This window comes from Lepidochelys kempii, chromosome 6 (genome assembly GCF_965140265.1).
Source record: "Lepidochelys kempii isolate rLepKem1 chromosome 6, rLepKem1.hap2, whole genome shotgun sequence".
NCBI lineage: Eukaryota > Metazoa > Chordata > Testudines > Cheloniidae > Lepidochelys > Lepidochelys kempii.
Genome location: NC_133261.1, coordinates 88562779 through 88581773, shown reverse-complemented (window position 1 = coordinate 88581773; position 18995 = coordinate 88562779). Strand labels below are relative to the sequence as shown.

The 18995-nt window shown below is 40.2% G+C and overlaps 1 protein-coding gene across 21 annotated transcripts in view; it reads left to right on the top strand.

Annotated features, from left to right (window-relative positions):
- The window catches only part of SLC25A21 (solute carrier family 25 member 21), a 396583-nt gene that overhangs the window by 362916 nt on the left and 14672 nt on the right, over positions 1-18995 (top strand). For 20 of the 21 annotated variants that reach the window (XM_073349071.1, XM_073349072.1, XM_073349076.1 and 17 more), the window contains 3 exons: positions 5214-5273; positions 8073-8180; positions 13096-13260. In XM_073349071.1, the coding sequence (XP_073205172.1) occupies positions 5214-5273; positions 8073-8180; positions 13096-13260 (333 nt within the window). Of the gene's footprint in view, positions 1-5213; positions 5274-8072; positions 8181-13095; positions 13261-14284; positions 14859-18995 lie in introns of those variants that run through there. The other variant, XM_073349074.1, reaches the window with a different exon arrangement.

Here is an 18995-nt window from a genome sequence, read left to right as displayed (position 1 = left end):
ATGGGCAGTATTGGTTATTAAATATATGAATGCATATATTTTAAATATATGTTTCTTTGGACTTTGTGAGGATAGCTGTTAATATAATTGTATAGTAAAATAAATTACTTCATTCTATGTTATTAAAGGCACTTCGGGTGCTCATCCCTTTCAATGACTGGGGACATAGAAGCCTGTCTATCTATGCAGAGCCTTTTGACAAAATTATTCACACACAGAGTCATTTTGGTATGTCCAACTAAATTTTATATTAAGTTTTTACTGGCATTGATTATTTTTCTTTAAAAAAAACCTCTATTCACATAATGTGAAAGAGTTACTATTAAGCAGTTCTTTTATTTGGGACTTTAGGAAGTTATCAGTACTCTAAGGTAAAATTTTTAAGACCAAAACATTTCCAGGTAGTATATTTCTTCTTTTTTTATGGCCATTTCACAGATCTAGGAGACTGTGGAAAACATTATGGAATAGCAGAAATTCCTTGAAAGGTGGGAAGGGTAGCACTCTACAGAAAGACACTGGAGAGAGAATAAAGCAACTTTACAACAATAAGAAATGAATTTAATTAGTATCATAATGGACCCTGCGGTACTTGAGATTTTTCCGGAGATTTTCTTTTGCCATACAAGTAAAATTGACTCTGGAAATTATGGCATACTGTTTAAGAGAGGTGTATTTCATGGTTATTTAACTTAGCAATAAAGATAATTATAGGTTTATGCCTAACACTTTTATCTTGTTTGATTATTGACAGACCTATTGCATTGATCTTAAACATATTTGCACTAAGTGCTGTAGATTGCTGTTAAGTCAATACAGTGTCTGGAAAGCAATTAAATTCTAGGGGCTGAATTCTCCTGCTGGAGTCTAAGAGTCATTCCTGTTGAATACAGAGGAAGCTATTTGTATCCTGTGGCTGGAGTGTCAGGCTCTAAGATTTCACAGTTTCAACAGCGTGTAACACTGACAGATCCCGGGCATCGTCAGGCGAGATTGAACCTGGGGTCTCTGGAGCTTAGTGCATGAGTCTCTACTGCATGAGCTAAAAGCCAACTGGCTTTTAGCTAAGGCTGTAGAACAGACTAATTAATCTCTAAGTGGTCTTGGTGCCACTAGAGAGGACAGAACACCACACCCAGGAAGTGTGTGGGTTACATTTGCCGTCATAGATATGTAATATGTATTTTATTCTAGCTTTAAGTTTGGCATTGTTACATTAGCCCATTCATGTCTGGTCCTTTGTTGTACCTGATGTGATTCTAGTAAATTTTCTAGAAACTAGAAAACAGATCTGGTCCAGAAAATGCTATCAAACTTGCTGCAGCACAGGGCCCTGAGTCATGGAAGACCCCACATCACCAGGAACAAGTTGAAATGCCAGTGTTGTATTTACTGCTTATGCTCCAGTGACACGTGTTGTAGAGTAAGTGTTGTTTTATATGCAGAGCTCTGTGATAAACTAAGTCCTTGGGGTATCAGGTTGTCTCCCTTGGTCTGGGCACATTACAGGTCAAGCACCTCCTTGTGTTTAACAGGAAAACTCCATTCCCTGTGTCTCTCAAGAAACATATATCAGTTCTGGACACATTTCCCATTGCTTCCCTTGACATGGCAGAATAGTTTGGCTGCACATGAAGGGGTGGGAGAAGATTCCACACACAAACTTTGCCTTGTAGTTGGAATCCAATTGAACAGCGGTCCAAGAGATACCACGTTGGCTTGAATCAGCTTCGTAAAAATAATGGAATGCTAGGGCACATTCAGCACTGCAGCAGGAACATTGGGCAGGAGTCTGGAAGATAAGAGGTTGTTGGTTACTCACTTTTTAGAGGTGGGGAGGTTGTAACTTTTGCCCCATGTTTCTGATAAATGTTCAGAAAGTCCCAGAATACATCTGTGGTAAAGCCCTGAGAACCTCCATTTTTCGTTGCTTTATTCTTCCCTCAGTACTGAAAGCCTCATGTCAAAGTCACCATCCTTTGACAGGGAAGTACTGGACACTTGTTTGATAATTATGGGAGACTCAAGTCTGGTGAGCTTTATAGTCCTTCTAAGCCTGGCATATTCTCATCTCTCTCAAAAATATAAAACCATGAAACTTATATGGACTATTACTTGTAATATTTCTAAGTTCTACCTGAAACTTGGACCCCCTCCTTCCCTCTCTATCCCTGAAAGTTCTCTCCTGTCCTACTTCATCATTCTGGCAAGAATTTACTGTTCTTAAAGTAGTTACTCTGGATGGCATCAGCAGCGGTGACCATGAGATGGCTGAGTTCAGGATCCTGACAAAAGGAAGAAAGGGGAGCCGCAGAATACCAACCCTGGACTTCAGAAAAGCCGACTTTGACTCTCTCAGAGAACTGATGGGCAGCATCCCCTAAGAGGCTAATATGAGGGGGAAAGGAGTACAGGAGAGCTGGCTTTATTTTAAAGAAGCCTTATTGAGGGTGCAGGAACAAACCATCCCGATGGGCAGAAAGAATAGCAAATATGACAGGCGACCAGCGTGGCTTTATGGAGAAATCTCTGATGAGCTTAAACACAAAAAGGAAGTTTACAAGAAGTGGAAACTTGGACAGATGAATAGGGAGGAGTATAAAAATATTGCTCGAGCATACAGGACATGGAAGGAAGGCCAAAGCACAACTGGAGTTGCAACTAGCAAGGGATGTGTAGGGTAACAAGAAGGGTTTCTACAGGAATGTTAGCAACAAGAAGAAGGTCAGGGAAAGTGTGGGACCCTTACTGAATGAGGGAGGCAACCTAGTAACATCCCAGATGTTTGGAAAAAAGCAAATATAGTGCCAATCTTTTAAAAAGGGAAGAAGGAGAATCCGGGGAACTACAGATTGGTCAGCCTCACCTCAATCCCTGGAAAAATCATGGAGCAGGTCCTCAAGGAATCCATTTTGAAGCACTTGGAGGAGAGGAAGGTGATCAGGAACAGTCAACATGGATTCACCAAGGGCAAGTCATGCCTCACCAACCTGATTGCCTTCTATGATGAGATAACTGGATCTGTGGATCTGGGGAAAGCAGTGGATATGATATATCTTGACTTTAGCAAAGCTTTTGATATGGTCTCCCACAGTATTCTTGCTAGCAAGTTAAAAAAGTATGGATTGGATGAATGGACTATAAGGTGGATAGAAAGGTGGCTAGATTGTTGGGCTCAATGGGTAATGATCAATGGCTCGATGTCTAGTTGGCAGCCGGCATGAAGCGGAGTGCTCCAGGGGTCTGTCCTGGGGCCGATTTTCTTCAACATCTTCATTAATGATCTGGATGATGGGATGGATTGCACCCTCAGCAAGTTTACAGATGACACTAAGCTGGGGGGAGAGTTAGATACACTGGAGGGTAGGGATAGGGTCCAGAGTGACCTAGACAAATTGGAGGATTGGGTTAAAAGAAATCTGATGAGGTTCAACAAGGACAAATGCAGAGTCCTGCACTTAGGACGGAAGAATCCCATGCACTGCTACAGGCTGCGGACCAACTGGGTAAGCAGCAATTCTGCAGAAAAGTACCTGGGGATTACAGTGGACGAGAAGCTGGATATGAGTCAATAGTGTGCCCTTGTTGCCAAGAAGGCTAACGGCATATTGGGCTGCATTAGTAAGAGCATTGCCAGCAGATCAAGGGAAGTGATTATTCCCCTCTATTCGGCACTGGTTAGGCCACATCTGGAATAGTGTGTCCAGTTTTGGGCCCCCACTACAGAAAGGATGACTTATGAGAAGAGGCTAAGGGAACTGGGCTTATTTAGTCTGCAGAAGAGAAGAGTAAAGCGGGGATTTGATAGCTGCCATCAACTACCTGAAGGGGGGTTCCAAAGAGTATGGAGCTAGGCTGTTCTCAGTGGTGGCAGATGACAGAACAAGGAGCAATGGTCTCAAGTTGCAGTGGGGGAGGTCTAGGTTGGCTGTTAGGAAAAACTGTTTCACTAGGAGGGTCGTGAAGCACTGGAATGGGTTACCTAGGGAGGTGGTGGAATCTCCATCTTTAGAGGTTTTTAAGGCCCAGCTTGACAAAGCCATGGCTGGGATGGTTTAGTTGGGGTTGGTCCTGCTTTGAGCAGGGGGTTGGACTAGATGACCTCCTGCGGTCTCTTCCAACCCTAATCTTCTATGATTCTATGAAACATTATTTCAGCAGTACATTTGCAAATTTAGATGATTTGGAACTTTCTGAATTTACACCCAAGAAGTTGGGAACTGTGGCTGAAATCCTGTCTTCATTAAAGTCAGCAGGAACTTTGTCAATGACTTCAGTGGGGTCAGGGTTTCACCCTGTGTATTCTTCTTTCAAGAACAAGGCCCTCCAGTTGTTCTGTCTTTGAATCTGGCAACACTGGACAATTGGTGTGCTGAAACATCCAAGGAAAGTTTTAGGTGACAATGGGTATCATTCAATCCTGGCTGGCTCGTTACAATGAGGTGCAGGAAAAACTAAATTAGAATCATAGAATATCAGGGTTGGAAGGGACCTCAGGAGGTCATCTAGTCCAACCCCCTGCTCAAAGCAGGACCAATCCTGCTTTCCCAGTTTCCAATCTCTCCCCTCAAGTTACAATACAAAAGGCACTGATTGTGAAACTAATCCTCAGAGGAGTTGTATATGCCCAGCACTTCTGAGGACAGTCCCTTAAGCAAAATTAAACAGTTCTGTGTGAGACTTATTTTTAAAGGAGGGAAGAAATTGGAAGAAAAATATCACTTCATGGTGGAAGACTACAGAAAGATACACAAACTTCCATTCTGCAATTCTATCAGTTTGCATCTCTCTGATGAGAAGTGTACTAATATCATACAAAAATGGAAATAATATAGTTAATTTATTACAAAAAAGATTATATTAGCTATTCTGTAACTTACATAAAAACATCTGAAAATGAGCCATTAGAGCAAAGGTTAGTAAATTGAAAGCAAGAACTATGTATTGCAAATCTTCTCTTGTGTACAATAGCTCAATGTCTTTAATTCCGTTTGTGTTAACTTTATGCCTTATTTACTCATTAAATCATCTGAAGGACCTGATTCTCCGCTACCTTGTAGCTTATGTAGTCATTTACACTTGTACCTACAGAGGGTATGAGACAGTGGAGAATCAGGCCTTCATTGTCTCTTTTTTCTAAATCAAATAAATATCTTGTAATAAAATCTTCTAAACAATGCTGAGTTTTAAATGTAACTGTATTTAATTTATAGTTTTTCACCTTTGAACAATACAAGAAATTACTAGGACATGCTTCACTATCACCAGGATTGGTAAGTGTGAATACATAATTAGGGTTTTCGTTCATTTAAGGAAATATTGGATGTCCCTCTACCCTTCCCCAAAAGTAAAAGGACCAAGATACTTAGCGTGATGCCCGTGTGAAATACAACAGAAAAAACATGCCAGGTATCTGAGCTGCAGATAGCAGAAATGAAGGTGTTGCCTTGGAAAACATGGGAAGGGTCCAAAAGTATAATGTGTGATATCTTGGAAAAATCAATAAGTTACCATAGTAAATACATTTCAGTTGCAGCTGGTCAAAAAATGGAAAAACTCATTTTGTAAAAAAATTTCTAAGTTTCAAAGTTTTCATTTTGAAGTGGTCAAAACATTGTTTATTTTTCAATATTTTTGGAAATATATTTATCAAAGACACCATTGAAAATGTGATTGAAATGGTTATTGACATTTTTTGATTATCAAAACCCAGCTTTTCATTAAATGAAGATCTTGCTAACCTTTTCAGCAACTTTTTTTGGTAAACAAAAAACGTCAACAACCATTTTTATATCATTTTCTATAATATTTTCAATAACAAATGTGAAAAAGTGGCACGATGCTGTTTTCTGGGGAAAATGAAGAATGTCAACAATTTTCATGGTTTTTTTTTAAAGGCTATTTTTAATTGAAAATTTTTGTCTGAAAAATTTCAACCAGATTTCATTTCGATGTTTCTACTTTTAATCTCTTGCCTCCTGTCTACTCCCTTTTAAAAAGATTTTGGCATGCATAAAACACCTCACACTTTGTAGAGACACCTGTATTCTGTTTATAATAATCCATGTATCTGAGTTTTAAGCAAGACTAAAAAAATGTGAACTACTTGGAAAAGGGTATGTAATAAATAATAAAATCCTGAACATCTGGATTATAGATTTTGTGGTCAGGTGAGTTTGGGATTAGAATTCTTTTTACAGTTTTGGTTCCTGGGATGGAAGTTTGTGATAGACAAAGAAAATATATGGTTACTTGTCTTGTAAGAATAAGTGCCCTATATTAGACTATACTGTGCCTGCTAAAGGGTGTAAAAATAGAGAGGAAACCTTTAGTTTATCGTTACCCCAGGTACTGTCTGTGTGAAACAACATGCTCTTGCCCTTCTCATGCAGGACGGTAAACTCTTCACATGAAACTTCCTCCTCCTAAGTACTCCATTGGTGCCATGGTTGTTTACAGTCCCCTCATGTTGTCAGCAAACTCCCCCTTTCTTAATGTACAATGGAGAAGCTGTCATTTGCATCCCTGGCAAGTGGAAAGAGCAGGTTTCAGGTTTTTTGGTGTATTGCCACCCTTTTCCAAGAACAGCATGGTGAAAACTAGTAAACATAACAGCGTACGTTCTTAACAAAGAGCAGCTTTGATTCGTATAGCAGCTGTACTGGGCAACAAACATCCCAATAATTTTTTTAATGAATAATGCCGCTTTCATTACATTGCTATCGTTTTCAGTTACACTTAGGGCTCTCTTGTGTCTTAAATGCCATAGCCATTGGGGGTGGGGAGGAGAAGAGGAATCCTAGAGGTTTTCTATATACCTCCAGGCTGAGGCAAGTGGAATACCACCAGGTCTTCTGGTGGAGTTCATGTCCCACTGAAAAGGAGAAACAAGTGTTCCCACCCTCTTCCCCTTGGCTTCAGACCGACAACTGCTAATGAAGGGGTGGGGCCATGCTCCCATCCCATGAGGGAAATATAGCCCTACTGGCAGCATGGCCAGTGTTCCGGGTGCAGAATGACTGGGACAGAGACTGCCTCTGTATAAGTGAACAAAGGGTTAAAGGCTCCTGCCACCCTCTCCCTTCTTGAACATTCAGAGTCAGTCACCGTCTGGCCCCCTGTGAGCTGAATGGAAAGTTTTCCTGACTATTGCTTTCCTCCCACCATGGTTCTTTTCCTATTTCAGCCAGTTTACTCATATACTATGCTGTGGGTTTAAGGTGGTAGAGGAGTGGCTTATACGTGGCTGGCACTGGAGATTAAAATAAAGAAACAAACAGCCCAAGATTAATTATTTTGAATTTTCTTAACTGCTCTGAAACTTAGCTGTTGTTTATCGATTATGAACAAAGTAAACCATTTTTTATCTTTCTAAATTTGGCGTATTCTACCTGAGTGCAAAGCACAGGCCTTACTCAGGGCCATACTGTGCCATTGATCTTTTGAGCAGATGGGGTGAATTCACCCCAGTGAAGGGGGCCAGCACCAGCCCTCTGCACCACTTAAGTACCACTTAAGTCATCTCAGGGTTGAAATTTACCTATGGAGAATTTTCCTTCTAAGTGGGCATTTTGCTTGAGTAAGTGCTTCACAATTTAGCCTGGAATATTCATTACTTTTACTATATTTTAAGTGCATTTGATTTAATGCTGAATACACAGAAGTTTTTTTAAGTATTACATAGCTACATCTATATTTTAAAAAACCAAAATTATTATTTATTGCATTCAAACTCCACCCAAATATAACATGGGAACATTATTTTTCCATGTATGCATCTTAAATCAGTAACACAGCTTTCCTTCCAGCTAGAGAGAATTCATTGTTGATAGGACTTTGACGTTTTATTTTGAATTTTTGGAATGTGGTTTTGGTTTTTGTAATTTCTTCTTCATGAACTGTCAACATCGAATCAAGGGCTAAAGCTGTTTAGTAATGGTATACTGCTGCATTAGTGAAGGTCTCTCCATTTTCATCATATCATTCAGCTTCATCATGTGATGTATGAGACATTTTACAACAGTGCTCATGAAAACTTGATTTTTAAGTATTGATTGATTTAATTTCCCTAGACGTTTGCAGTTGCTGGTCTGGGATCTGGATTAACAGAAGCAGTTGTGGTTAACCCATTTGAAGTAGTAAAGGTTAGCTTACAGGCAAATCGGAATGCTTTCACAGAGGTATGGTAACTATTCCATTATTTTTTCAATACTTTGTTAAATATAAGAAATACTTTAAAAGTTAATTTTAATATTTAATCAGACTCTCTATGCTCATTGTAGAAAACTTTCTCTGAGGCTGTTTGGATGAAATAATGCCATTCCCTCTAAGCAATGCTATTTTAACAAAGGTGGAATAGGAAACTTTGCTGACAAAATAATAAATATAGGGAAAGTACCTAGTTGCACATTAGGAGCCAGATGTTTTACTCCTCTTTGTGATGCTCTTACAACACCCATATAAGATACGAAAATACTGTTATCACCATATTACAGATGGGGAACTGGGGCATAGAAAGAGGTTAAGTGACTTGCCTAAGGTTACACAGAAAGTACACGGAGCAGGGACTTGAACCTATGTCTTCTGTAGCCTAGGTTAACACTCTAACCCATGGACCCTCCTTCCTCCATGGTCAATAGGGCCACAGAGAATACTGTATGGAAAGTAAAGCAATTGGGGAGCTGGAAAGGTGATTCATGAAAAGTTCTTTCTCTCTCTCTCTCGTTCTCTCGTATGACGTGCTCTGTAATATGAAAAAATCGTGAACCAGTATTACAATCTGTCAGTTCCATGAACAAATAATCAGACCTTCTCTATACCTCTGCAGATATAATTGGCCTGCCTCGATACAAACTTTTCCTTTTGAGTATAAATGTATTAATACCATATTGTGAGCAAACTAGTTCCAGCAGCACTAAATGGGAACACAACATCCTCTCCGCACATAAATTCCAGAGACTTTATTCTCCCTCACAGGGTTTTTAATCCACCTCACTGCTTTTCTTTGCAGTGAGTTATAATTAATTATTACCCCCCCCCCAAATGAAACCTATATCCTCTACGTTTTTCTCCTCTGATCTTCAAAAAAATAAAATAAAAAAATCAGTGATATTCCTCATAGTAATTGTTCTAGAAAATCAAAGCTTCAATTTTTGAAATCAAAGCTCTTGAGCTTAAAAAAAGGAATCAAAATACACTGATGATTAATGAAAATGCTAACAATGCCCTAATTGCAGTACTATGGTTATGTCATAGTCATTCATGTAAAATTTTCAAAAGCACCTAGGGACCTAATTCCCATTGAAAATCAAATAAGTTTTTATTTGTCCTCTTGAAAAAAAAAGTAAATGGGACTGAGTCACTTAGGTGCTTTGTAAGTTTTACTAACATTTTATGTAACTAAAAATATAATGCCAGATATTCCACTGGTGTAAATTGGCTGAACTCTATTCACTATACAACCTAGATGGAGCTACTATAAGGTGGGTGCATAACTGGTTGGAAAATCGTTCCCGGAGAGTAGTTATCAGTGGTTCACAGTCATACTGGAAGGGCATAACGAGTGGGGTCCCGCAGGGATCAGTTCTAGGTCCAGTTCTATTCAATATCTTCATCAATGATTTCAAAAATGGCATAGAGAGTAACTTATAAAGTTTGCAGACAATACCGCTGGGAGGGGTTGCAAGTGCTTTGGAGGATAGGATTACAATTCAAAGTGATCTGGACAAACTGGAGAAATGGTCTGAAGTAAATAGGATGAAATTCAAAAAGAACAAACACAAAGTGCTCCACTTAGGAAGGAACAATCAGTTGCGCACATACAAAATGGGAAATGACTTCCTAAAAAGGAATACTGAGGAAAGGGATCTGGGGGTCATAGTGGATCACAAGCTAAATATGAGTCAACAGTGTAGCACTGTTGAAAAAAAAAAAGCAAACATCATTCTGGAATGTATTAGCAGGAATATTGTAAGCAAGACATGAGAAGTAATTCTACCGCTCTACTCCGTGCCGATTAGGCCTCAGCTGGAGTATTGTGTCCAGTTCTGGGTGCCACATTTCAGGAAAGATTTGGACAAATTGGAGAAAATCCAGAGAAGAGCAACAGAAATTATTAAAGGTCTAGAAAACATGACCTATGAGAAAAGATGGAAAAAATTGGGTTTGCTTAGTCTGGAGAAGAGAAGACTGAGAGGGGACATGATAACAGTTTTCAAGAACATAAAAGGTTGTTACAAGGAGGAGGGAGAAAAATTGTTGTTCTTAACTTCTGAGGTTAGGACAAGAAGCAATGGGCTTAAATTGCAGCAAGGGCGGTTAAGGTTGGACATTAGGAAAAGCTTCCTAACTGTCAGGGTGGTTAAGCACGGGAATAAATTGCCTAGGGAGGTTGTGGAATCTCCATCATTGAGGATTTTTAAGAGCAGGTTGGACAAACACCTGTCAGGGATGGTCTAGATGAGCGGTGTCCAATACGTTCACCGCTAGCCACATGTGGCTAGTAGGCTATTGAATTGTGGCTAATGCATGTGGCTTTTTTATAATGTGGCTAATAAGAAAAATTCAAAACCACAAGTATGGCTAGCAGTGTGGCTAGCATCAAATTTCTATTGGACACCATTGGTCTAGATAATACTTAGTCCTGCCTCTCGAGGTCCTTTCCAGTTCCATTATTCTATGATTTTATGACTTCAATAGAGCTGTGTTGACTTCTACCAGTTGAGGATCTGTCACATTCCTGTTTGGATATGCTAAAAGAGATGTCAGAAATAGAAGACATTATATTTTTTCTTTTAAAAATTCTTAACTTACCAAAACCCAGACCTATTTCCTCATGAGTAGCATATTCTTGTTACTACCTACTATATGATGTGGCTTCACTCTGTAACAACGCAGCGTTTTTCTAAAAGGATTAAGCAGTGTCTGCACTTATCCCATTGTGTAGTTCATGCCATGTGATGAAACTTAATTCAATTTACATATTATGTTGGCTGTTACCTTTAAATAAGAAATACAGCCTGTTTCAAGGAACAAGGGAGACTGCACACCAATAGTGTGCTGACCATTGGATAGTTCTGTGATATCTGAGCATCTTTCTGGGGTCTGTTGGTTTAAAGAGGAAGACCCCCAGATTTGACACACCAGCACTCTGACATCATGGAATTCCCCTAATAGAAACACTGCAGTGGGTATTTATCAATGGCCAAATGCTAGCAGCCGTACACATTGGATCTTTTCAGGTTTCAAAAGCTAACCAAGGTCAGAGCTGTGCTTTGCCAACGAAAATCTTCTGCTGCCAAAACTGGCATCAGGTGTTCAGCAGCTGGCATCCCTTCCCCTCTGAGTCATTAGTAAATCAATAATCCAGCTTAATGCCAGTGGGCACTGTATTGTTGAAGTTGCCTTCTTTAGCAGAGACTTGAAACTGAGTTCATGACTGCTGGTTATCTTTAAAGATCCAGTCTGAATTTTTCCAAGAGCAAAGACATTAATCCTAGTCTCCTGATCAAATTCCAGTTTGAATATCTGCATTCAGTGTATAGATGCTCATCTATAGTAAAGAGCTTTGATATCTTTGTGTGTAGCTACAAAAGTAAATCATTATGATAAAATAGGGTTGGTTTGTTTTTTATTTCTACAGACAGAGATGGATAGCAGAGCATCAGCGGGTCAATATTAGTTACTAAATATGCAAAGGACAAATGAACCTAAATAGTAAAAGAAAAGAAAACTTGGCTGTAACCTAAATAAGCAGTAACCTGTTGTGTTGGGTATAATTGGGATCATTTGGCTGATGATGTTGATCTGCCAGGGTGATATTTTAAAATGGAAGCCCATTAAACAAATATGTATATTGACATCAGCAGTGTTTACAGAGTTCTAGTCAAAACTGTTCTACATTTTCCTGTTTAAGCATCTTAGTGGAAGTAATGTTTTGCCTTTCTGATTAAATATTTGGTTATACAAAAGTGGCATTATGTTTTAGTGAAAACCAAGGACAAGTCAGCAAACAGGCTTTTTAAATGACCTTTTTAATACTTGTGACTTAAAGCAAAGAGCTAAAATGTTAATGTTAACCTGTGAAAGTAATTCACTGTACCAAATCTAGTACAATACATTTGGGAACACTGGACTTGCCATGTGGTATCAAATGTGCATCTATTCTGATGGCCTGTCAAACAGCAGCCAATACCACATACCTCAAAGGAAGGTGCTAGAATCTTTGTAATGGATACTTAGGTAATAACCTGCCCATAGAGGAAATTTCTTCCTAGCGTCCATTAGTTAGTGGTTGTCTTATGCCCTGAACTAAGAAGGTTTCTATCCCTTGAGGCCAGGATTTTCAGAACAGGATATCTTAAATGAGATTCCTAAATCCAGGTTAGGGAATTTAAATAAGTGGCCTGATTTTCAAAATCCAACAGCTCCCATTAAAGTAAAATGTTTCATTAGAGAGGCAAACCATAATTTCCATTAGGACGTGTAAGCAGGAAAATGGAGAACCATTTTGACTAGATTGCAAACACTAATTTCAATATACTTATAATAAATATAGACCAAGATTTTCAAAATAATTTGCCTAAAGTTAGGCTCTTAAATCCATACAGAGGCATTTTCAAATACACTTTGTATGTGGCTTTTCATCTACTGCAACCTTAGCAACACAGCGTCTCTGCTGATAACAGTATTGCCAACTCCACGCATTCAAAAATTATGAGTTGGACAACAAAAATTCATGAGATTGGTATAAGGATCATGAGATTTCAAAACATAAGAATTTTGGGGTCTTTTCCTTCACCTCCTGGTTTCTGAGCCCTTAGGACACATTTGGATCATGGTTTCAAGCTTTTCTCTGCAATCATGAGGGTTAGAAACTTTTTTTTTTCAATGAAAGTTGTGATTCTCACATAACCTCAAGATTCCAGGGGCTGGGGCTTTGAGAAAACGCACCAAATATTTTGAGACTCGTGATAAAATCACAAGAGTTGGTAACACGTTGATAGTGGTCTGGTTTGAAATGAGGCTCTGTGGATAGTTTACTACACTTACTGTTTGTAAAAATTATTTCTTCTTTCTTTTGTTTTACATGTGCAGCAACCATCAACCTTTGTCCAAGCACGGCGAATTATTACAACTGATGGCTTAGGATTCCGTGGACTCAACAAAGGCCTTACTGCAACATTGGGCCGCCATGGAGTTTTTAATATGGTTTACTTTGGATTCTACTTCAACGTCAAAAACATTATTCCAGTCAATGAGGTAAGTGTTTTGTACTGTATGAAAGACAAAAAGATAGTCATAAACAGGGCAATTTAATTGAAATTCTACCTTTCCTTGCAAAGCTGTGATCTTTTCAGAGAGACATTTTGCTTCATTTTGTCTATTTTTGGGAGTCCTACAAAGTTTTATTAGAAAGATTATTTTCTGTAGCAAAACAAGAATTGGCAATTCTCACTTTTTAAGCAAAGTGAGCTACAAGGAATTCTTTAAAATATGAATGGCCAAATTCTCATTTACATGAAGGCCATTTTGCACCTTTCTGGCAGCATAAAGATGCTAAGAAATGGGAGTAAATTACATTTATATTTACATTGCGCTCCTTAGTTTGAATACCGTTCACCAGTTTACATATTTTTAGAGTATCGTAAATTTCAAAATATGAAAAGTCAGATTCTCTTAAGGACATGGAGGGTCAGGTGTGTCTTCTAGGAAATAATGAAGAGTTCCTGCCTGCTAGTCAAGGGATAGTGATAGGATTTGGCATAACAACCATTTACTAACTTTTTAGAGTAAAATAAAATGTCATAAAAAGCTGTTATTGCATTATGAGGGAGAGGACAGTTCAGAGTTTGTATAGATTTTGTATGATGCAATGAATTATTCAGATCTGGAGACATATATTTTATGTATGATTTTAAATCTAAGGGAAGTGAGTCAGCTGGCCAGAATCCACCTACTTGTCCTCAGTGTACAAATACACCACAATCAGAAGACAGACATCTTCAAGGGTGTAGCCAGTTACAGGATTAGGTTGCATTAACTACAGTTGTGTAGAGAAGTTTGCACAGGGCCTGACCACAATAGGTCTGACCCAAATCTCATTGAAGTCAGTGAGAATCTTTCCACTGATTTCAGTGGAAGTTGGATCAGGCCTAAAATTCCAGCTGTGGTCTAATATGCAAGCGTTATGTCTCACATATTCGTGAACAAAGAACTCCAACATTTGGAGAACAGAAAAAATCAATAATTCTTTGTAATTTGTAATCTAATCCTTTTTCATCAGTGGGAAAGCAATATAGATGCCAACAATTATCAAATGTCTGACGGGCTTGATAAAATAAGCTGTTTCTCAGTTGGAGCTGAAAAGTTTAGACTGTTTCATCTTTTCAATTATTCTCAAGTATTTCATCGTGAAAACCAATTTTTTCATTTCATATGCTTCTCAAGAAGAAAAACTCAAAGTAAGTCTTGTAATGCTGACAAGCATATAAAAACTGTGAAATAAAAATGGTACACTTTTTAAATAGCTCTGGCTCTTTACTATATATCTGCTGCTTACCATCTGTAACGTAAGTGGAAAAATGTATCGAAATCTCCATATAAGCCTTTTAGCTGTCAACAGTGTTAAGCTATGCATTAAATTTGCATCCCAATTAAGGATGTTTGCAGCTTATTTTGCCAAAAACAATAAATCTTTTGTGTTGAGTGCCTGAATGATATAAATGACATGTGTGGGTTGTAAGTCTTCAAAGTGAATAGTTTTTCATATGTTCAGTCTATTTTGTTAAACACGCCATTTACAATCAACCTCCTGCTCTGTTTACTAAAAACAGAATAAATCAGACTTGTTCTATTCACCACAGAGTATTAGCTTCTATACATCTGCACTAGCAATTGAATTGGTTTGTAATTTATTTCACCTTGAAATTTCTTGATTTTATAGCAGTTTGTTTATGCTACACATTTCATAGACTTCCAATAGATGTTCCTTTGCTATTTTTATCATAGTTAGATCTGTTGGTAAATGTTAATTTCAGAATAACAAGTAAAATATTTGCTCACTACTACCTCTAAGTGGCAGTCACCCACCTTAACACTGCATTCCTAAGACTCTCATAAGTCCTAAAAAGTGGCCACCAAAAAAATTCATTTCTGGGCACAAATTGATCTATCCAGCTGCTGCAGGTGTATGCTGCGTCACCTGTTAAAGGGGCTTTTGTGCCCAGATATGGGAGCTGATGAGTCAGTTGCTATGTCACAGAAAGGGCTCCCCTATCTATTCTATTCTACATAGATTCTTATAGTGTGCTCGTCACTGTGGTATCTGAGCACCTTCCAACAGTGCATTAAGCAATGTGATTACACATCTGTCACATGGCATTTTTTTCTCTCATTGGCTTCCCAGAGGGAGAAGTGTGTTCAGGAGGGTGTCTTGTTTTGATAGTGTGGTGGAGGTTCTTTGTAATATATCTATACCTGTCGTGATGTGTTTATATTAGAGAAGGCAAGGTCAAACAAATGTGCCTTGCACTTGAAGCAGAAAGTGGTGAAGTTTGTGCTGACCCTTAGTTTTGAGGGAGTTCATTCCACAGTCTCCGACCACCCCCAGAGAAAGTTCTTTCTTCTGCACAGACAAACTTTACTGTTATTGTTCAGAGTTCCATTGTGCCTGAGAAGCATAGTTGTTGACCACGGTCTTCATCCCAGATCTTTTAGATTCCCCAGACCATGGAGCACTTTGAAGATAAGGACTGAGACCTTGAACTTGATTCTTGATTCTGTGGACAGCCAGTATAGAGAGCAGAGGACAGGTCTGATGTACTCACAGGAGCCTGTGTTGCTGAGGAGACACTCTGCAGCATTCTATATTAGTTGGCGTTTTCTAAATGCTGAAGGTTTTATGACCAGATACATTGCTTTTCTGTAATCCAGTGGGAGGTGACAAAGGGATGAATGACAGAGGCCATGTCTTTGTCCTCCAGGATGGGACGGAGTCTCCTAGCCAAGAGAAGAAGATAGTAAGCAATTCTTGTGAATGCTGCTATGTGAAAGCTCAGTGCCAGCAAGGAATCCAAGAATATTCCTAGACAGTTGACTGGACTGATCATTTGTGGGTGTGTATCGTCCATCAACAGAGCCACACATTCTGCAGAATGCTTTCCTCTGCCCACCAGTATCAGCTCTGTCTTGCTCAGGTTGAGCTTCAGTTTCAGCCCGCAAAGAAGAGGCAGCAAAACCTGAGTGCTAAATTTGAAAAACAATAAAAGTCATGCAAGAATATGAGAGCAGAAGAATTTTCTTTTAGTTGTACGCTACCCAGGACATTTTAAGAAACAGAGAAGCCCAATGTGGGGGGGAAATTCTTGTTGGTGCAAAGTGCTGTAAAAAATCTGAGGCAGAGGATGATTATGAGGCATGCTGGAGGAGACTGGAAAGGAATGGTATTTCTCAGAGCTACAGCCCACCCTGAAATTCCCACATGTGATGTGAATTAGCAGGACTAAGACAATGTTGTACCTGAAACATAGTCACCCACCATCTCATTTGTCCACGACCGTCCTGCAAGCTGTGACAGCTGCAGCCTGGGTTGCTTTAAGTCTGCAAACATGTCTTCCCCCCACCAGGAGATGCTATATTGAAAGGGAAGAGAGTCTGGCTAGTGAGTGCTTCTGCCTCAGTTACTCCAGTTCCGATGTCTCAGTACAGAGTTACTTAGGCAAGGAGCATGGCAAAGCAGAAGAATCAGGCCCACAGCCATATGGGGGAAGGAGAGGACAAAGCACAGCTGGGCATAGAGGAGAGAGAAATTTTGACAAACTAAAAATTGGATGCAAACCAGACCCTTTTAAAAAATGTGGTCTCTGTTTTCTGACCAGCTGCACAAGGACATTGGAGACAGAGGGCAGAGACAGGGACATAGGATGTAGGGTGACGAGGTGGAAAAACCAGGGCATTTTTTCTAGTGGAGGGGACTCGGAGAGATTGATTTTGATGGGCTCAGGGAGCAGTGCACCAAAAGGGTTTTGATGGCTGTGAGGGCAAGAGGTTGCCCACCCCTGCTTTTTATATTTTTTATGCTCCCTTCTTCTATTTTTCCTTTTCATTACTTCCAACAAAAAACTTGACAATGGTCATGCTGCTGGTGCATTGATACCACTGCCTTACCCATGCTGACCAGTATTGTTTCTTTGTACTACCTCATCTGTCTGTCTGTATTCATTTCTTGTCTCATCTTATACTTAGATTGTAAGCACTTTTTGGCAGGGACAATTTTTTGCTCTGTGTTTGTACAGCACCTAACACAATGGGGTCCTTGGTCCATGACTAGGGTTCCCAGGGCTCTACAGTAATATAAATAATAAACTGAATTCATACCAAATCTGGATTAAAAAGAAAGGAGTTGTGTATTTCACTGGGAATTTGCACTGTGAGAAACTCCCAAGGCTGAAAAACAAATCACTCTGAGGGTATGTCTACACTACGGAATAAGGTCAAATTTATAGAAATCGGTGTTTTAGAAATCGGTTTTATATATTGGAGTGTGTGTGTCCCCACAGAAAATGCTCTAAGTGCATTAAGTACATTAACTCGGCGGAGTGCTTCCACAGTACCGAGGCAAACGTTGACTTCCAGAGCGTTGCACTGTGGGTAGCTATCCCACAGTTCCCGCAGTCTCCGCTGCCCATTGGAATTCTGGGTTGAGATCCCAATGCCTGATGGGGCTAAAACATTGTCGCGGGTGGTTCTGGGTACATATCGTCAGGCCCCCGTTCCCTCCCTCCCTCCGTGAAACCAAGGGCAGACAATCGTTTCGCGCCTTTTTTCCTGAGTTACCTGTGCAGACGCCATACCATGGCAAGCATGGAGCCCGTTCAGGTGACCGTCACTGTATGTCTCCTGGGTGCTGGCAGACGTGGTACTGCATTGCTACACAGCAGCAGCAACCCATTGCCTTCTGGCAGCAGACGGTGCAATATGACTGGTAGCTGTCATCGTCATGTCCGAGGTGCTCCTGGCCACGTCAGCCAGGAGCGCCTGGGCAGACATGGGCGCAGGGACTAAATTTGGAGTGACTTGACCAGGTCATTCTCTTTAGTCCTGCAGTCAGTCCTATTGAACCGTCTTATGGTGAGCAGGCAGGCGATACGGATTGCTAGCAGTCGTACTGTACCATCTTCTGCGGGGCAGGCAAGAGATGAGGATGGCTAGCAGTCGTATTGCACCATCTTTTGCCGAGCAGCCATGAGATGTGGATGGCATGCAGTCCTTCTGCACTGTCTGCTGCCAGCCAAAGATGTAAAAGATAGATGGAATGGATCAAAACAAGAAATAGACCAGTTTTGTTTTGTACTCATTTGCTTCCCCCTCCCCCGTCTAGGGGACTCATTCCTCTAGGTCACACTGCAGTCACTCACAGAGAAGGTGCAGCGAGGTAAATCTAGCCATGTATCAATCAGAGGCCAGACTAACCTCCTTGTTCCCATAAGAACAATAACTTAGGTGCACCATTTCTTATTGGAACCCTCCGTGAAGTCCTGCCTGAAATACTCCTTGATGTAAAGCCACCCCCTTTGTTGATTTTAGCTCCCTGAAGCCAACCCTGTAAGCCATGTCGTCAGTCGCCCCTCCCTCCGTCAGAGCAACGGCAGACAATCATTCCGCGCCTTTTTTCTGTGCGGACGCCATACCAAGGCAAGCATGGAGGCCGCTCAGCTCACTTTGGCAATTAGGAGCACATTAAACACCACACACGTTATCCAGCAGTATATGCAGCACCAGAACCTGGCAAAGCGATACCGGGTGAGGAGGCGACGTCAGCGCGGTCACATGAGTGATCAGGACATGGACACAGATTTCTCTGAAAGCATGGGCCTTGCCAATGCATGCATCATGGTGCTAATGGGGCAGGTTCATGCTGTGGAACGCTGATTCTGGGCTCGGGAAACAAGCACAGACTGGTGGGACCGCATAGTGTTGCAGGTCTGGGACGATTC